The sequence below is a fragment of the Cuculus canorus genome, chromosome Z (genome assembly GCF_017976375.1).
Source record: "Cuculus canorus isolate bCucCan1 chromosome Z, bCucCan1.pri, whole genome shotgun sequence".
Taxonomy (NCBI): domain Eukaryota; kingdom Metazoa; phylum Chordata; class Aves; order Cuculiformes; family Cuculidae; genus Cuculus; species Cuculus canorus.
The window spans coordinates 35,102,440-35,121,738 of NC_071441.1; the positions used below are offsets into that span (position 1 = coordinate 35,102,440).

The 19,299-nt window shown below is 35.7% G+C and overlaps 1 protein-coding gene across 3 annotated transcripts in view; it reads left to right on the plus strand.

The window, feature by feature from the left end:
- The window catches only part of AUH (AU RNA binding methylglutaconyl-CoA hydratase), a 147,135-nt gene that overhangs the window by 52,003 nt on the left and 75,833 nt on the right, over window positions 1–19,299 (plus strand). For all 3 annotated transcript variants that reach the window (XR_008447995.1, XM_054055490.1, XM_054055491.1), the window contains exon 6: window positions 483–539. Coding sequence is in view for 2 of the 3 variants with exons in the window: in XM_054055490.1 (XP_053911465.1) it covers window positions 483–539 (57 nt within the window). In the remaining variant the exon portion in view is untranslated. The remainder of the gene's footprint in view (window positions 1–482; window positions 540–19,299) is intronic.

Sequence of the window (19,299 nt, forward strand, 5' to 3'; positions counted from 1 at the left end):
GACCTATTCAGCTGTCAGAACTGTAGTCATTTGTTAGAAAGTAAATGGAAATTCGGTCCTGAACAGTTGCTATTAGCTTAGAGTATATAAAGCTGTTTGACCCCTAGAGAGTATTCTGTCAGCTAAAGAATTCATAATAATCAGAGACAGATTTCTACCCCATTTTAAGATGTTAAATAATAACTTTTTTCTTTTATTGTTTTACATTTTGCAAATGAATCTCTGTTACTCACTGTAACTGCCTACTTGTTATGTGAAAATTGATAAAGTACAGAGTGTGCCTTGATGGGAATAGTTGGGTCTTTTACTAAAGGTAGATCTGTTCAATGTATTTAAATATTTTCATAAACAAATGCTTTTTAAGTGATTTATTGTTCTTTGTAAAGGAAATGTGATAACGATCTTCTGGTCACTATTACATATTTTGCAAAGTTTTCTTTCTTATAAATTATAGTAAGAACTCATTTACATTCTCTTTTTAGCTTCTACTGCCAAAATGGGCCTAGTTGAAACAAAGTTGGCAATCATTCCAGGTGCAGGTATGAATGTTTTGCATTTTTTACCATGGGTGACTGAATAACACATGCTTTTGATACGTGATTTTGGGTTGTTGTTTATGAATTTCTGCTTATTTTTATATTTCTGTTAAGGACCATGTCATGTTTTAAAGCCTATTGCTCACACTACTTACTAAAAATAATAAAGTGTATTTCTCATTTTTAGGTAGTCACACTTGTATATTATATTTTTAATCAAAGTCTTCATTAACTAAGTATTAAGTGATTCTATAAATGACATTTGATGTCTTGATCTGAAGGCTGAACAACTTTGCTAAGGATCAGAGTAGGAAAAGACATAGTTAACTACCAGTGTACAAAATAGGTAATTTAAATCATGATTCAGTTTTGCGTAACATTTAGTACTTCAGGATACAAATTCTGTTTTCATGCTACTTGTAGATTGATCGTAAAAAGTTCACAAACTGCAAGTATAGCTGCAAACAGATAATTTGTATTACCAACATTTTTTGAGATTTTTGGGGTCAAACCACTCTTTTATATCTGGAAGTCCAATTGACTGGCTTTTCTTGGGTATTTTGACTGGCTTTTCTTGGGTATTGTATTTCATATGCTCTATAATTATGGTTATTGATGAGTTGTAATTTTATTTGATACTTTCTCCACATCTCATTTCCTGTGTGGTCAGAGAAACGTTTTACGTTGGGAAAACTTAGTTATGATGACCTGTCTCTTTCTAGCAGTGGATGAAGATAATAATATAGATGATTTCAGGGATTTATTTCCTTCTGGTGGTATTGTTGTGAAATAATGTACCTTAACCATAAGTCCTAGTGAAGAAAAAAGACAGAAGATGGTGGGGTTTATCTTTGTGGGCAATATTTTCCCTTTTTTATTCCCACTCCACCCTCTTCTAAGGAATTCTGCAGGACAATGTTGGAGATGTACTCTCCAGTTCAAGAAATTCATGTCAAGTTCTCCATATATGCTCAGTAATCAGCTTACTTAGGTCATCTCGTATTTCCTAGTCTTCAGTTAATTACAGGTGTTTCAAACTTTTAGTGCTTTCACCTTAAACTGCTGTGTAACTTAAGTCATGAGTTTCATTGAGAGTAATTCATTGCTAGTCAAAGCACAAGGTTAGAAAATTATTTTTTTACTAAGCCTGAAATAATAAGTTGGGCATGCGTCTTCAGCTTCTTGAAAATATGACTGTTCTCACCGTGTTACAAAGCCTTTCAAACTTAAAATGTTTTGGGGTATGTTCAGTGATGGGTTTTTCCTTATTCCTATCAGCCTTTCTGAGGACTCTTTTTACTAATTTGAGCTTATCACAGCTTTTTCCTGATCAATCTGAACTTGGACCAGTTCTGTTGAGCAATGACAGTATTTTGTCCCTTTTGAACTCCTGTCATCCAAATAGTAACATATCATACTTTTTGTCACCAGGAAGTGAAGAATGAGTGAAAAGATTTTGCATATGTCATTTAGGTAGAGAAGCCAGATATGCCCACTTGAACCATAGGCTTCATGTGTTGATGGAATATTTTCTTACAGTGCTTAGTTCAAGTTGTTCTGAGCCAGAGCAAGACTTAAAGGAGAGCTTAAAGGAGAGCTGTAGCCATTAAAAGGTCTCAGGAGTTTTCCTCTGCCATCTAGTACATCTGAAACACACTGACAAAATGTGTTACTTCTTCAAAGTAAATCCCTACAGCATGTCAGAATGGCACCGTTTTTATTCTGCTCCATCGTCTACCACATGTGATAGATGTAAAGATTTTAAGTTGGGTAATAATTAATGTGGGTCTTACGCCACCGCAACAGGCATATGTATCACGGTCTATTTGTCTGTTCGTCCGCTCTCTTCCTCACTTTCTTCCCTGTGAATGTGAGGTCTGCTGGCTGGTTGTGGTCTTTGATTTACAGGGCAGTGGTTGCAAAGGACAAAGGTATGTGGTCGTATTGGAAAATTTTATTGTCCTTAGATGTAAAGTTGATATACGAACTAGCCTATTCTTGGTCATGAAAGAGTGAGCACAGGAGAACTAGGCTATCCTTGGTCATGAAAGAATGAGTGCAGGAGAGAGGCTTTGTGGATGTCCTAGTTGTGGAAAAGGTTTCACTGAGACTACTCCTTTCACTGGACAGCAGTGAGCTTGTATGAGACAGGATTTTGTGGGAAACCAGACTTCACTAGCTGTGTGGTTTGAAGAGATGCTTGTTATCAGCCAGGGTGGCTTTTCTGAAAGCTACATATTCCTAAAAGGAGTTGAGTTTTTGGATGTCTTCGTCAAAAAGCACTTTAAGAAACTTATTTTCTATGTAACACTGTAGTCAGTACAGAACAGAGCATAATGTAGGAAGATACTTTTCTACAAAAAAATCATGTTCCTTCTCTTTGTTGTTATTTCCCAAACTGAAGTAAAAAGAAAGCAAACCTCTTTCATTAATTTAAAGTAGTTTCTCTTGTCTCTCAGCTTGCAAAGGAAATGTTTCACAGAATCATAGAATGGTTTGTGTTGGAAGGGACCGAAAAGGTCATCTAGTTCCAACCACCCCTGCGATGGGCAGGGACACCTCCCAGTAGACCAGTTTACTAAAAACCTCATCGAGCCTGGCCTTGAACACCTCCAGGGATGTGGTATCCTCATCTTCTGTGGACAACCTGCCTTGTGCTTCAGTGTCCTCACAGTAAAAAATTTCTTCCTAATATCTAATATCTAATCTAAATATCCCCTCTTTCAGCTTAAAACTCCCTAGCTAACCAGTAGGTGCCCTTTAGTTACTGGAACGCTGCTGCAAGGTCTCCCAGGACGTTTTTTTCCTGCGGGCTGAACAACTCCAACTCTCTCAGCCTCTCTTCATAGGAAAAGTCCTCCAGTGCTCTGATCATCTTCATGGCCCTCGTCTGGACTTTCTCTAACAGATCCATGTCCTTCCTGTGTTGAGGACTCCAGAAATGAATGCATTACTCCAGAAAAAGTCTCAGAAGAAGGGAGTAGAGAGGCAGAATGACCTCCCTTAACCTGCTGGTTGCACTTCTTTAGATGCAGCCCAGGATATGGTTAGCTTTCTGGGTTGCACACGCACACTACTGGCTCACGGTGACCTTCTCATCCACCAGCACACCCAAGTCCTTCTCTTCAGGGCTGCTCTCAATCTCTTCTCCACCCAGCCTGTATTTGTGCTTTGGATTGCCCTAGCCTACGTGCAGGACCTTGCACTTTGCCTTGTTGAACTTCGTGGAAGTTCACACAGGCCCACCTCTCAAATCTGGCACGCTTTCCCTCCAGCATGTGGACTGCGCCACATAGCTTGGTGTTGTCTGCAAACTTGCCTCAATCCCACTGTCTATGTCTCTGACAAAGATATTAAACAACGCTGGTCCCAGTACTGACCCCTGTGGAACGCCATTTGCCACAATGTCCTCTTGGACATTTCTGCATCCTAAAGCTATTTTGAACCCTTTTTTCCTAAAGTGAAACTGAAGTTCTGTTACGTAGCAGATTGGACTGCTTTTTGTCTTTGAAATATGTAGCGAGGGAGAGGTTGAATGGCAGCTTTTCTGAATTCACCTTTTTTCATTTTGGTAATAGTATTATTTGTACTCTTTTCCTAAACTTTATAATTATGTTAGGGAAATTTTTGTACTTTGGGGTTACAGAAGATGACAGAGGGATGCACTGAAAATATATTTTAAAATATTCATTGTTTGCATTTAAAAACAACCTGAATGTCTCTGTTACAGGATTTATTTTAAAGCTAAAAATAACCTTATTTTGGATGAGAAAGATATCAAGGGAATTTTCTAGAGGTGAAAAACCTGAATAGAATGTGATCTTGCTAACACGAGTAGTTGTACAATTCAGCTGAGTATAAAGGTTATATAAAGTGTCAGACATTTCAACTTGAAATCTGATGCACCTTACAATATAATGTTAGTATATTCTTTAGATTTCTGTATTTTAGTTTCAACAGTAATAGGAAGAATTGTTTGACAAATACTGAAAAAATTTAAGTCTCACTGTTTGTGGTAGTGTCTGAGATAGGATGTAAAAGCTTTAATTTGTCTGCCTGCAGGTCCTACTTTATATACATCATTGCAGATGTATTTAGAAGTAAAAATCTGTTTATTTTATTAAACTTTATACATCGTACCTGAATAATCCTATACTTCTCCATCCCATCTTTATTCCCTCACTATATTCCTTTATATCATCCATATTATTCCCTCCCATCTCCATCCCTCGCTAGCCTACTCTTGCCTTCTCCTGTACATTTTCCATAAAGTCTGCCTAGTTCTTACATATACATTTTTTTTCTCTTTACATAAGGACACCAATTGTGTTCTCTTACATTTTTCAAGTTCAAATCTTAGTCCTGTGATGACTGTTCAGGTTAAAAAACTCAAAGTGAAACAGTTAGCTCTGTTTCTTTCTCTCTCTTTTTTTTTTTTTTTTTTTTTTTTTTTTCAGATAGTCCATAAACTTTTGTGGCTTCCTTCAGTTCTCTGTTTCCTTATCCAAGTCTTGTGTCAGATGTTTAATATTGTAAAATTCCCAAATTAAATGCTGGTAGAAGACAGTTTTAAATAAGCTCTTGAATCAACATAATTTAATCAATGCTATTATTAAAAATTTATTTCATTTAGAACAACCAATGCACTTTTTTCTCCTCCTCCCCTTACAATTGAGAACAACTTTTTTTTTCGTTTCCTGAGGTCTGGCAGTGACTGCTGAGCATTTATAATCCTTTTATGATTTGATACAGTAAAAATGCTAAATTAGTTACTCTGAGAACGTTTATCTACATTTCCACAGTCTTCTGAAGTCTAGATAGCTTTATTTGCATTTTAATATTTTGTAATGTCTGTTTTATGTGTTGTTAAATAAATGTCCTGAAGTAAAAAATTGCTAATAGTTTAGAAAACAGATGTTTGCACATCCACTCTTTTCTTATAGTAATTAAACACAATATATAAAATGTTACTAGAGGAAGGTAAATTGGTTCTGCTTCTGTAAGTTAGGGAGAATTGTGGTTCTTTTGCTTTCCTCTTATTAAATAGAAAGAAGCTGATTTTCATCAAATGACTCATTTTCTCCTTGGATTTATGATCAATTTTAATGGTGGTGATGTTGAGACAAAACTTAAAAACATGCAATATTAACACTGCAAAAGCTCCATAGCTAAAACTAATGTTTTGCAAAATTTATTTACAGTCTCTCTATGTAAACAATACTTTACAGCTAGTGGCAACGTACAACAGAAGAAAAGGTGATAGGAGAACTCCACGTCGTACTATCCCCTATGTCTACATGAAACATATAGTACTTAAGTGTTGCAGAGTGATCCACAATCAATCTGTGTTCTTCCCTTTGCATGCTAGTCATAGAACACTTTCCAAAACATAGTATTTAAAAACATAAGTGGTACTTCCCAGAGAAAAAGGAGGTATGCAAAGCTATCATCTGTGTCCTAAGTGTCTGCAATAGTATAGAATGTTGTTTGAAATGTCACGTTCAGTTTAAGAAATAGACCACTTCTGCCATTCTAGGTGTTTCTGTTGGCAGATATTGCAGAACATTTTTTTCTGACCTAAATTTGGACGTCTTGTTTACAAATCAGAATTACTAATTAGCTGTTTGAGAGATTTCAGTGTTATAAGAAGCATCACTGCATCTCCAAATGCTTTGTCTAGGTAGTTAGTCCTTTTGTGCTGCAGAAGGAGAAGGAAATAAATTAGGGACAAAAGAAAGCCCCAGAAGCTAAGTTGAGCATTAGAGGGAAGCGTAAGTGGAGAGAAAGGGAATTCTGTTGGTATTGGAAAGGAAAGCATGGAACGTCTGAGATTTAGTATAATATACTTATGGAGAAATCAAACCTTAGCAACAAAAAATGATTGAATGTTCTTTAGACCTTTGCTGTGTCCTGGGGGTATAAAGCCATTGTTCTTTATATCAAGATTGAATTTTGGAGTACTGTTTTTATTAAAATACCTTAACCTGAGCAGTGTTATAAATTGTTTTTCTTATTCACATAGGTATATAAGTACATTTGCTTTCATCAGTTTGGAAATTGTTTTGTGAAATTGATGGATTGCTTTTTGAATGACAGCCAGAAAAATGAAAAAATAGCAGTTCCGTTTCTTCCATCCTTCTTAAATCATACAGATTTAAGTCCCACTCAGGTACCATTTCAGTGAGCTTGGGTTTTACTATCACATTTGAATCTTTTCGAGATTGTTTGTGTGCCATTGGTAACGAAGGAGTGAAGCTTTGAAAAGAAAGCAAACCCTAACTTTGCTTTTGCAATTTCTCACCATTTGTGGAATGATATGACGCTGAATAGAAACTACAGTTTAGGCAGACTGTAACAATATGAATGGAATTCACAGTATATTTTGTAGCCTAGGTGCAAAGTAAGATACATTCACTTGAGATACTCCAGTGAAAAGGACATAAGGAGAATAGAGTAAATGGAGAAAAGAATTACCTACACTGCTGCTAAGTAAAGAACCATTTGTTTTTCCAAAGTCAATTGAAACTTTAAATTATCCCTGTCCATACTTGCAACTAATCAGGTAAAGGAATTTTGTATTCACTTACAAGAATCTGTCATGAGTTCATGAATGCCTTTGATGAAAAGATTTTCCCCTTGCACAAAGTTTGCAATTAATTCTAAAAGTTGTGTGAATACTAATTCACTTTGTATAGGACCACACTTTTTTACTTTGTACAAATTAAGACTCAAAATTTACTGACTTGTCTTACCTCTTCTGGTGGACTAGGAGCTAAAACAAAAATCCTGAGCTTCAAAGTTTTAGGCTCAGCTTCTTCCATAGTCCACATCTCTGAATTTTAAGGTTCTCTACCACCTTGTCTGATTACTTTTCTGCATTCCTCTGTTTGAGGAGACTCATTGCTACTTCAGCTCATTGTCAGGGTTTAACTATAGTCTGAATAGTGTCCTTTCTTCCTGTAGCTTCGCTTATGGTGTCTATTTGGCAGACTAATACAACTTCTTCCCTACTCTCCCTTTCTCTATGGTAACACAAATGGTAAGGAGAAAGCAGTCTTTAGGGACTGCTAGGAAGGGCAGAGAAAATAAGCAGGTGAAAATAAGAGTCTGGTACAGAAAATTATAAATGTTAAAGAATCAATGGTAAATGAAGATGAAAATGCATGACCCAGTTAATCTGAGTTGGGAATTTATTTTCTAATTCCTTGAGGTAATGAGATAGAAACCAAATTTTATCTTTTAGTGACAGAATCAAGCAGAAATGTATTGTTACCAGCTGTCAGCATCTGTGTATGAAAAACATACAAGGCAGTGGAAAGCAGCAAAGTAAGAGGAGTGAAGAAGATTATTCATACTATATATGCGATTTTGGAAATCTTTAGTTGTGGTGCATAACTCGTATTTCTCTACACTGACAGCTCAGGAAGCATGAACTCCTCATTTTAGTTCTTGGTTTGTTCCTAAATAAGATGTATAAAAAGGGTGATGGAAATACTCCTTATAGTCTTAAGAAGCTTGTTAGTCTGCATAGTGATAAGCACAGTTTAATACAAGATGCTGAAGATGAGACATTGGAGGCAAGTGTATGTAGCTGATCATATTATATGTCACTGGGTAGTTTTCAGTATTTCTCTAGAAGTGATGGCCAAATGTGTTTTTCAGTTGCAGAAGCTGTGATAAAATGTATGTGTAGAAGACCTGCATGATTTTCAAAGGTGAGAAAAGCAGCATTCATACATAGGAATCAGACAGCTCATAAGCCACTCTTTAAGTGGTTTTAAGTGACTCAGCCTCTGTGGCATATTCCCCCACCCACACCCTTTATTTCTTTTTAAGTCTACAGTTTAGTAGAACCTACCTGTGATACTGCCACAGTTTGTACGTATATTTGGGATGGAGTCTACACAAAACCTTAGATTTGTACAAAGAGACTGAGTAAAGAAACAAAGACAGAAGATGAAGCAGAAAGAGAAGATAGACATGCCAAACAGGAGGTTACTGACAGAGAAACAAGACAGGTTAAGGGTACATACTTGAAGACTTCAGAAGCTTATAATAAATGAGAAAAAAGAAATAAGTTGCTAAAACTTCCCTATTGTTTATGGCTTACTAAGAAAAACATAATGAGTACAGGGTTTAGAAACTTAGCTGTATACCTATTTTTTTGTTCTGTTTCTCTTTTTCTTAGATACTCCCACAGCATTTTGAAATATAAACAATGACTGTGTCCTTCCAAAACTTAGTTAAAAGTGTTTGTGTTGTTATTTGGTGAAGATTTCCGTTGACATCAGCATTTGCCACAGTCAAGAATACAAAACCTATGATTATCCTTTAGGATTTGTTTTGGTAATAATTAATCCAGAGAAAATCTGGAGAAAAGAAAACCCAACATTTTGAGATTAAATGAGCAGTACATTTCTGTCTTTTAATTCTGGACCTTTTGAGGAAGTCATTGCACAAGTGACCCTTACTGCACATATCACACAGAGATGAGTTGCAGTTTAGTCATTGGCATGTGTTAGGATTTGTGTAAACAGGGATTGCTGCGTGAAATTAAAGCATTGTGTTACTTATGTCACATTCAGGTCTGACTTGTGAAATAATGTTGTGGGGTTTTTAGTTGTACACAACAATTTTTGTACAGTATTTCAGTTTACCTTCTGCATTTCACTTGCTTAGTAAATGGAAAGCAAATTGCAGGGAGCAAGGGACTTTGGAGAGATGAAGAGAAGATGAAGTGTATTGTTATTAAGATTCCCCTCGTCAGTATGTCTGTGTGTCAATATAGATGTTACTGGGGGCAAAGAATTGGAATGGAGATTTGGGGTACCAGCTGGAGTATATAAATGGGGGCTAGTATAGACGTAACAATGCTTGGGTAAGTTCCTAAAAATTATGTCGACAGCTGTTGAGCTCATCCATACTCAGTGTGAGTTTTGAAGAGAAGCCAAGGAATTTTTAATCAAGGAAGATTACTGAGCAGATTACTGTGTCCTGAATATTTAAAAATAGACTTACTTTTATTAGTAAAAACTCTTTGTTTAAGCCTGAAGTTTTAACATTTTTCACTGAAAATGCAAAAGCTGTTTTGATTTAAAGCAGCATTAAATTATGAATGAGATGGAAAGAGATAATGAGATGGAAAGAAGATAATATTTATTCTGTTTAATCGGAATGCTCTATAGGAATGTCAATGTGAGTAATCTAAGTGTATTTTAACTTTAAACATTAATGGATCTCAGACTGCGGCGTTTTTTGGAGAGAGGATTTTCACTGACCCATTAGATTGGAAAATGTCTGATTTAACGAAAATTCTCCATGGAATGTTTTTTTTGTGCAAAGTTATTTTGGTAATCTGCTCTCATAGGACCGATTGCTAGTCTTTTCCCACCCTAATGAAACTAGGTCACTAGTTTTTGGCACTCATCCAAGTTGTGAGATTTATTTGGTGTTTAAGCACACTGTCTAGAAATAGTGATGCAATGTCAGCAAGGCCACTTTTCATTTCATGAACATGATTTCCAGTGCCCTGGAATTAATTTATTCACTGACCTGTTAATAACTGCAATCTGTCACTGGCTTACTGAGGCAGAGGAAGTGTCTGGAAAAAGTCATGGTCACCCTACCAGGTGATTAGTTTCAGGTTTTCTGTTCAATGTAACATTTTTGGGGTTTGATCATGTAGAAGAGCCTGCGTGTTAATGAAAACAAACGAGAAACTTAATCAAAATGAAAATACTTTTGATTAGTAGGTACTGCAGAGAGAGAACAGTAGAGAACTGCAGAGAGAGAGGGCAGTAGATTGCTCTGGAATAGCAAAATAGCTGTTAGTACTTTTCTGCCTCACATGTGCCAGAACCCTAGAGAGTGAAGCTTGCTGCTGCCTTTGAGGGAGGAGGGCTCAGGGGTCAGAAAACAAGTTCTTCCTGCACGGTGTAGCAACTGGCTGTGCCTAGCAATGCTGCTACTATTTTCAGTGTTTCTGTTTCTGTTGTAGAGAAGCAGCACAGTTAGCTTTAAAGAGATCTCTACTCTGTTCTCTGAGCTTTTTTTCCTGTTCTTTAGCTCTGAATGTTCCTTCTTTTCCCTATTTACCATTACTTGTCATACAGGCTGTGCAAGATCCTGGCCCTTGATCCAGCTTCTAGAAAAATTAAATGTTGCCTATAGCAGCAGGCTGTCTCTGATGGAAGTATCAGGCACCACTACCGCATGTAGTAAACCCTGCTCTTGGGTATATATGGGAATAGGCTTTTCTATACTTGTAAAAAACTGATCTTTGGGCACAGCTTAATAATGGTAAAGAGTTTTTTCATTTTGTGGTTTGGGGTTTTTTGGGGGGTCTGATTTGATACAGTTCGGGAGCTTCTGTGTTAGAGTGCTTCATGTGTTATTGGAAATACTAAATTGATGGAATGTTCAGCAGAGCTCAGTGCTGGTCTACTGTCGCTGCAATCTTGGAAAGAATTGCCGCTTTTTTTGGTGTTGAGTTTCATGACTAGTAGCATTTGTCTTGAAGCTTTAGTTTCAGAAGGCGGCTGCTGGCCTGGACTTCCATGAGCACTGATAAATGCAAATAGATCCGTTCTTTGTAATGATTCAGAAAGACAGTGTAAGTAAATGGCTACATTTATTTCTTATCTGATTTTTGCAAGTCTTGCTTAGATGTTTTCCAGTATTTGAGGTTGGAAAAACACTAGAAACTTTTTTTGTGGTAACTTATAGGTTGAAATGGAATATTTTTGAAAATTCTGGCTTTATACAGTGTAACTGAACTCTTTGGGGTGCCAAACATTATTTTGGGGTGCAGTTGTGATGTGCATGGAATATCATTCTACACCTCTTTAGCATTGGAAGAATACTTATGAAAGTCAGTTTTAAGACATGTTGGGGTTTGGGTTTAAAAAAATAATAGATGCATATTTTGAATAAAAAAAGACAAAATGGGACAGAAAATAGCAGCTTTCTCGTTGACTCTTGCTAAACCCAGTATTTTCTAATGGGGACTTGTATAAAGGTCAGTAGCTATTGCATATTCCTTTATTTAGTGGTATCTGTCTTATGAGATGGCTAGCTATATGGTTCCCCTGTATGGAACAAGAATACGCCTGGTTGCTTTGTATAATATCCAGTCTTTCAATGTATGAAATGCTAGCAGATTTTGATGAGTTGGCCCATTGCGTCTTTTGATGTCTCCTTTGTTTTCAAATTCTTTCAAGTGACACAGTAAATTAGGCTGTTCTCTGTTCGCTACATCGGCTAACTGTCCTCCGAAGTCTTTGTAATAAAAAAGAGAATTAAAAACAAAGTAAATTGCTAGTGAGTAATTTTTCTAGTATGTGATAAAATAGAAAACCAAAACTGGGGATGAACAATGTAGACCAACATTCTGATCTAGTAAATGCATAGAAGCAGAATGTATTTGCTTGTTTTTTCATGCCAGGCAAACCAAATGAAAATTATTTGCATACATCTTCTAATGTTTCAGACACAAGTGTTTTTCTTTAAAACAGGCTATTGAAGTCCTTTTATTTGTATTCATTTGTAAATTACTTATAAGACAATCCCATTAATATTTTATAGTGTTCTTATGCTATTCTGGTTTTAGTATGTAGTGTGATGATGATTCAGATGATTGATTTGGGGGATTTCTTTTTGGTTCTCTTCTTGTATTTCAGCATGAAATGAAGAAATGGGTTGACATTTGGTGGCTGTCTAAATTCAGAGTTGTTTGGGGACATTGAAACTGACATATTTGGAAGATCCCTCAACCTGAATCACTAATTCACCTATATTGTGGGAAGCATAAAATACAGGAGTATAATCATCTAAACATTCATGAGAATATTGTTCTTGAAAATTTCAGTGTTGTAGGGGTTAACTGTTTTTTTGTCATTACCGTGGCAGTTCTTTTCATTTTGCTGAGCCTAACATATACTTTTATTGACTGTTTCAAATTAATTCTTATGACGCTTTTGCCAAAGGTTTGTGTTTACCAAGAACATAAGGTAAGACAAGGTTTCCTCTTCTGTCACTTTTAAGTCACTTTTTCCCCCTGTTTTTTCTGGGGAAGTTTCTTTGGAAAATACCTCTCGGCGCTCTGTTTTCTTGTAAAGGGTCAGTAGGTAATACTTCTTCCAGTAGACCTGGAATAAAAGGAGGTCTTGTACAAAGTAGGTGAATGATAACCAATTAAAAATCTTTAAAGTCTTCATAGCTTTGAACATTTTATATGTGGAATTTTCAGTGTACACTGTAGAACTTTATTTTTATAGGTCTCGCTTCCAAAATCATCAAGATATGCCTTAATCACTAATACAAGCTAAAATTTCAGTGGATTCATATGTCTGCTAAACAGAAGGAAAAATTAAAACATCTGTCAAGTCACTTCTGGCGTATGTTGATATGTGAGGTGCTAGGTGGATATTCGCTGAGTCAGATGAAAAATTTTTGTGGTAAATTGATTTTACAGTACAGACTTACCCACCATTTTTCTTGTAGTGGAAGCCTCAGTCTAAGCAATAAATGTGGGGAAAAGTTTTTGTCCTCTTAGGAAAGATGAGTGGAGGTAGCTGCTTTAATTAGAAAGCTGATATTTTCTGTATGTTTTCTGCCACCCTCTTTCTGGTAAATTTTTAAGAGTGCTACCACATCTGGATTCAAACATAGGCAAGCTTAAATTTCAGCTTCTTTCTTGTGTACCCTATGAACTGGTAGGAAACTTGTAAATTCAGATATCCAAGGAGTAGGTATTCATCTTGATTGTCAAAACAGGGGCACACAAGGACACAAGTGTTTCTTAATTGTCATACCTTGAAGACAGAGGCCAACATTTCTCTTCTGTCAGTTCCTATTCTTGCAAGCAGAAAACAGCATGTGGGATGCAGTTCCCTAAATATGGTGTCCTGTGCCCTGGAGTGATAGGCTGGAGCTCTGGTTGCTTCTGTGTGAAAGATAAATCAGTGAGAGCCATGGTTTACAGTTAAAGAGACATTTCTCTTTCTAGTGGGCAGAATGAAATAATTGTTAGATTTCTATATTTTTCGGTTTTTTTCAAGAGAAATACGTTTTAGGACATTTGTGTAGATGTCCATTTGCTCTTCCTGTCGTCCAGGAGACAGCTATTGTGTAAGGAAAATCTGATCTTCATAATTCCTTGATCTGGATGTGATCCTAGCCAATTTTTTCTAGGTGACTCTTGAGCAGGGATGTTGGACAAGATGATCTCCAGAGGTCCGTTCCAACTTCAGTCATTCAGTGATTCTGTCGTTTTGTCAGTTGAATTGAATTCTCAAGAGACGGTTAAAAACATGTTCTGGGTTATTCTTGACTCTTCAGAATCAGGGTGAAGTGAGCTTGCATGCTGAGAGCCCAAGTACTAGCACAACATAAGCCTATAAGATGTATATGTGAGTCTAAATCTGGTTTGTGTTTTTTCTCCTTCCACCCTGCCCCCTGCACAGAAAAAGGAAGCAGTACTTTTAAAGTAGACCAACAAATTGACAGCTAGTGTAATATGATGCATCAATGGAAAAATCTTTGACTTTCCTGTAAACATTGTAGAACAAAGTATTATTGCAGTCTGATGCTGTTTTTCTAATTTGTTCTCTTTTTTATTCTCTTATTTCCTGGTGTTATAGGACCTCACCCCTGACAAAACTTCTGTTTCACAAGTTTCATTACATATGTGAGTTGTAGCTTTGTCTTCTCAAGAAAGGTATTTAAGCTTTAAAAAAAAAAAGCTTTTTATGATTTCTACCTTCTTTCTTACTTTGTGTGGTGTGGATGGTAAACTCACTTGCATATTCTTTTATTGGTGGTAATAGGCTTGGTTCAGAACTTTAATTGTACTCCTGCTTAATCAAGTGCGAGGTACAAAAGATAAGTATGAAGTTACTGGCTTAGTGCCAAAGGGAGTTAGCCTTAGGCTCTCACATCAGGAAGCCAACTTGACTAACAGAAGGGAAAGTGGTATTATCCTTACAAGTAAGTGTAGAATAATAATAGTAAAATGATCCTACTGCTATTGTTATGGTTGAGATGAATTTGCACGTTCAGGTGCAGATTTTTTCCATGCTGTAAAAGAAAATGTGTTCTGAGATTATCTTAGAAGTGTCTGTTACTTACTGAAAATGGGATTATTGTGAACAGTTAGGTTTAGGGAGCAAGAGATTTGCAAGGTACAGTGATTTTTTGCCTACCCTAGTACTGTATCCAGTTCTGTTTTGGGATGTGTGAGGATATACACTTAAGGATCAAATTGATCCAGTAGTTAATTTCAAGATGTATAATCAAACTATAGAGAGAGTTAGGTAATATTAGGAAGCATTCTGAGATTTGTGATGTATTTCTAGAGTCATATTTGTATGTGGCTGAGGAAGTGTTTAACTGAGCTGAGCATTGCTATACTCCAGCATATCTGACATCAGTGTCTGGCTTGCATTGAGGTGTTTAAGATTTTGCTGGGTCACCTTGGGTTAGTTGTTCTAGATTTTGTTCCTAAATAACACTGAACACTGAGTAGGAACCTTGTTTTCAGCAGTCTTATATCTATGTGGCTTGTGCCTGTGCATTTGCAAAGAATATAAGGAGTGATCTTGTCTAAAAGATTATCTTTTGAAAATAATATTAAGAGAATTGCTTTGTTTGGTGATTGAGGAAAAAATCTGGGGCTCTTATGGTTTTATTTGTTTATTGTTGTAGAGGACGTAGTTTTTCTGTTGCAGAGTTTTTGTCATTCTCTGAAGCAGCCATTGACAGAAACAAGGTGCTGCGGAGGCTGAATGAGTATAACTGAAGTCCATGCAGAATGCCTAAGTAAACAGATATGAATAAGAAGCCTAACACGAGTTTCAAACTTTCTTTGCTTAAAGGGATTGTGTTCTTTTATTTTTATGTATATAGTCTAAGTCTGTCAGGGACAGTGTTACCATTAGGGATTTACATAAACACATCAATAAGCACTTAGCTTAGGGGTAGTGCCTTTGTGGAACCATAGAAACATCATTTCTCTGTTCGATTATATAGGTTTTTCTCCCAGAGAGAAATGAATACTTAATGTTATAATAAGCATTTCTAGTATTCCTGTAGCATCTCTATCAGATTATAGATTTCTGGAAGGGTGAACGTGGATAATATTTTACAGGGAATCTTTAATGCACAGCAATGGATTGTAAAATTTTACAGTAATGATTATTTTTAATTGATTAAATAATAGAATCAAGTACAGATTATATGCAGAGTTTGATGGGCTGGCTCTGCATGGCCAAACATACTTTTGACTTCTATTGAAAGGACGTCTAGCAGCTTCCTCTGCTCTATACAGGATCTTTACTCTCCCTTTCATCTGCAGACTAGTGATGCCTCCTAAAATTGAAATTATTTCTGTGGAACAGTTGAGATTATGTTGATTTTACTTACTGGTACTTTGTTAAAACTTAAATTGAAGTAAATGAACATATCTTTTGAAACATTTAAGCCATGAGAAATCAGCTTTAGGAAAGTATAGTGGCTTAGTTATTTTTTTAAATAAATATGGGTTAGGAAAAGTGAGTTGTACTGTTAAAGAGTTTAACTTGTTTTGCATAAATGGTGTTATTGATTTATTTTCAGTCTTCAGATATGCATGAAGTAAAGGGATAATTTTGCAAATATAAAGTAACTCCAGACTGTATTGCAAATAATTTATGTCCCAAATTTGAGTGCCTGGTTAAAGTAAATTACATCAATCACTGGGGTGGCAGTGTAAAAATATGGAAGTAGTGTAATAGTAGTAATAATTTTCATAATGAAAAAGTCAGCTTTATAAATGTAGGTATGAGGAAGATGTTTTCCAGGAACTAACTACGTTTGAATATAATTTCATATAAATAGACCACACCTCCATATGACTGATATTTTAATTTTTAGTAGTCATTGACTTTCTTTGTCAGGTTGCTTGTAATTTTGTCTTTTGAACATTGCCATGCTAAATTTTATTTCTGTATACAAAAAATTAAAAATAATGTACCTTACTCTGCTTTATTATTATGACCTATCATGAGTCAAATATTTTCAGCACTTGTTTGTCAGTTATTTTCGTGGTCAGTCTGACAGTTATCTCTGCTTTGTCCTTCACTGTGATTTACTGAGCTCTTTTAATGGTGAAAGGGCCTGATTTGCACATTTCTTTGCCTCCCAATCAAGTATGTGGCTGATTAAATATAATATCAAAAAGCAAAACCTTAAAATATACTACTTTTAAACATAAATAAGAATTAAGCAGCGTACTCATTTTTACAAAATAATTTTCTTAAGGCGTTATGAATTTTTTTTTAAAAATAACTGATTTATTGTATTAAAGAATCAATACACAGACTTCAGTACTTACCTGAGTCAGTCTTTTACATGTTGTTAAGGAAAATCCAGATTGATTCAAGAATGCAGATTGTTGTAAACGTGTGTGCATACATACAGTCATGTTTTTACATGAGTGGCAGTTCACAAGGAGTCTTAAGAGCAATTTTGTTTTTCTGCTTTTTTTTTTTTTTTGAACTAATTCCAGCTTGAATATTTAATTTTAGAAAGCATATGTGAAACTGCACTTTGAAAAATCTAAAAGGTGATCACACCAGAATTCTGAAGTGTTTCGGAAAACAGTAGGTTACACGTAGTATCTGGTTGCTGAGAAAGGTAGTAGAATTTACTGAATGAAGTCCTATGAACACCAGAACCGATTTCTACTTGACAATGGAGAGGTTTAAATAATGATTTTTTTTTTTCAGTTCTTGACATTTAGACGTTCTAACAGATTAGTGACGTGTCTGTTTTGACTAGTGCTGAGTGATACTTAGATTTCTTTAAATGTTTACCTGTTAAAATTTCGAAACAAGAATAGATGCCGAAGTGTTACTGATGTTTGTTAAATATCTTTATCTTGTGTTCCTTTTTATTTTGGAGTGGCAATTGTAGTAAACCTATTTGATATCATAGCATTCAGGATGTTAGTACTGGTGTTTCTGATTGATATGGGAAGCAGGTTTTTGTTTGAGTGCTAATAAATGTTCATGCTGCTGATCGCTATACTCTAAGCCAGTGATATTACTATTTCACATAACTTCAGGATTAAGAAACTTTATTTAGTGTTTGAGCATATGAGCAGGAACAGTTGACTGATCTCAACAGATAGCACCACAGTAAGCTCACAGTAAACGTGAAACATTGTTTATTGAAATGGAGGAGTTGAAAAATCACTGTACAGCTTCTGAAAAATGAAAAATTTAAGTGTTTTGATCAAGTGGAACATAGGGAATGTGATTATGTAATCTGAATAGATTTTATTCTAGCCCAGTTTCTTTTCATCTTCACACTCAAAAAAAAGGTACATTTGATTTTGAGTGCGTAGGTTTTTTAAGTCAGAAGTGAAGAGCTGCAGATTGGGAAAAGAGCTGCAGATTGGGAGATTGGGAAAATCTGTGGATATAGGTTTAGTTGTTTCCAGCTGTCAAGCATTAGAAAATTGAGAAGGTTTAACTTATTATAATTTAAATAATGAAAAATTAGTATAAATCAGAGAGGAAAAAATGCTAAAATATTTTAAATGTTGCCATTATCTTCGTGTTCACTTATATATAACATTACTCAACTGTAGTATGAATTCTGTTTCTAGGAAAGGGCAGGTTGTATTATCAGAAACCAAGTGCACACAAATGTGAAGATATAAATGTGAAAGGAACCTTTCTTCTTTTGAGTTTGTTGTCTCTGTGCAGGATCCAGCCTTTCTGGCAGTCTTCTGTCCACTGTGGGGGTTACACAAATCAGTGAGCAGTTTTCATGTTGTAATGGGATAATGTGTTAATTTTGAACACGCTAATTTGTTAATCTGACACTACTTGGGATGAGTAAAAGCTTTTTACGAAAGCTGGATTATGGTAGACATAGCCATATCGTTTTTGGTTTGCGCTATGAAATGCAGACTTGATCAGAAATTCCGCAGTAGAATTCATTGTGGCTGGAAAACAGCTGTTTTAATTAATAAACTGTGAAGTGACGATATATCATACCAATATAATTTATCAATATAGCACATATTTTGGGAAACTACTTTGACGCTTAAGTGTGTATATGAAGTAGTTATTTCAGGACTTCTGTTTAGAATCCTACTAAATATTTTTTGTGTTAGAGCACTTCTTCTTTGACCCTAACATGCCTCTATTATGTCAAGACTTCTGACTGGTTAAGGATTTGTATTGTACTTTAGTCCGCCTTTTACAGAAGGTTTCATATAGAATAGTTTCTCCGTTGTTTAGAAGACATCTGTTACAAGAATCAATATTGTCTTGGTGGAATAAAAACTGGTTGAACTGTGGTCCACATCAGCTTCTTGTTTTAGTCACATAGACACATGAGTCAGTGTTCAGGTATTATATTATTAATACCATGACGCCAATGCAGTAGAATTAGGCTGTTACGTTGCATGTTGGAAAAAGAGTACGTATTTGTACCTGGACAGTTGGTCTGCAATGGTGTAATGGAATTTAATTTGCCATTTACTTTGAAGTTCATTAACTCATTCCATTTTTGAATGTCATTAAAAAAACCCCAAAAAACCACCAAACCACTCCAAACCTCAAATTATTTGTATGTTCTAGTTTATCTCTGTTATATTTAAAGAAGTCATTTAAGGGAAATTTCCAATTTTTTTTTACATTTAAAAAGAAGGCGAACTTTCTTCTGGTAGCTGTCAAGCTAGCACACTAAGAATGGAACTAAGTAGTTGAGAAGA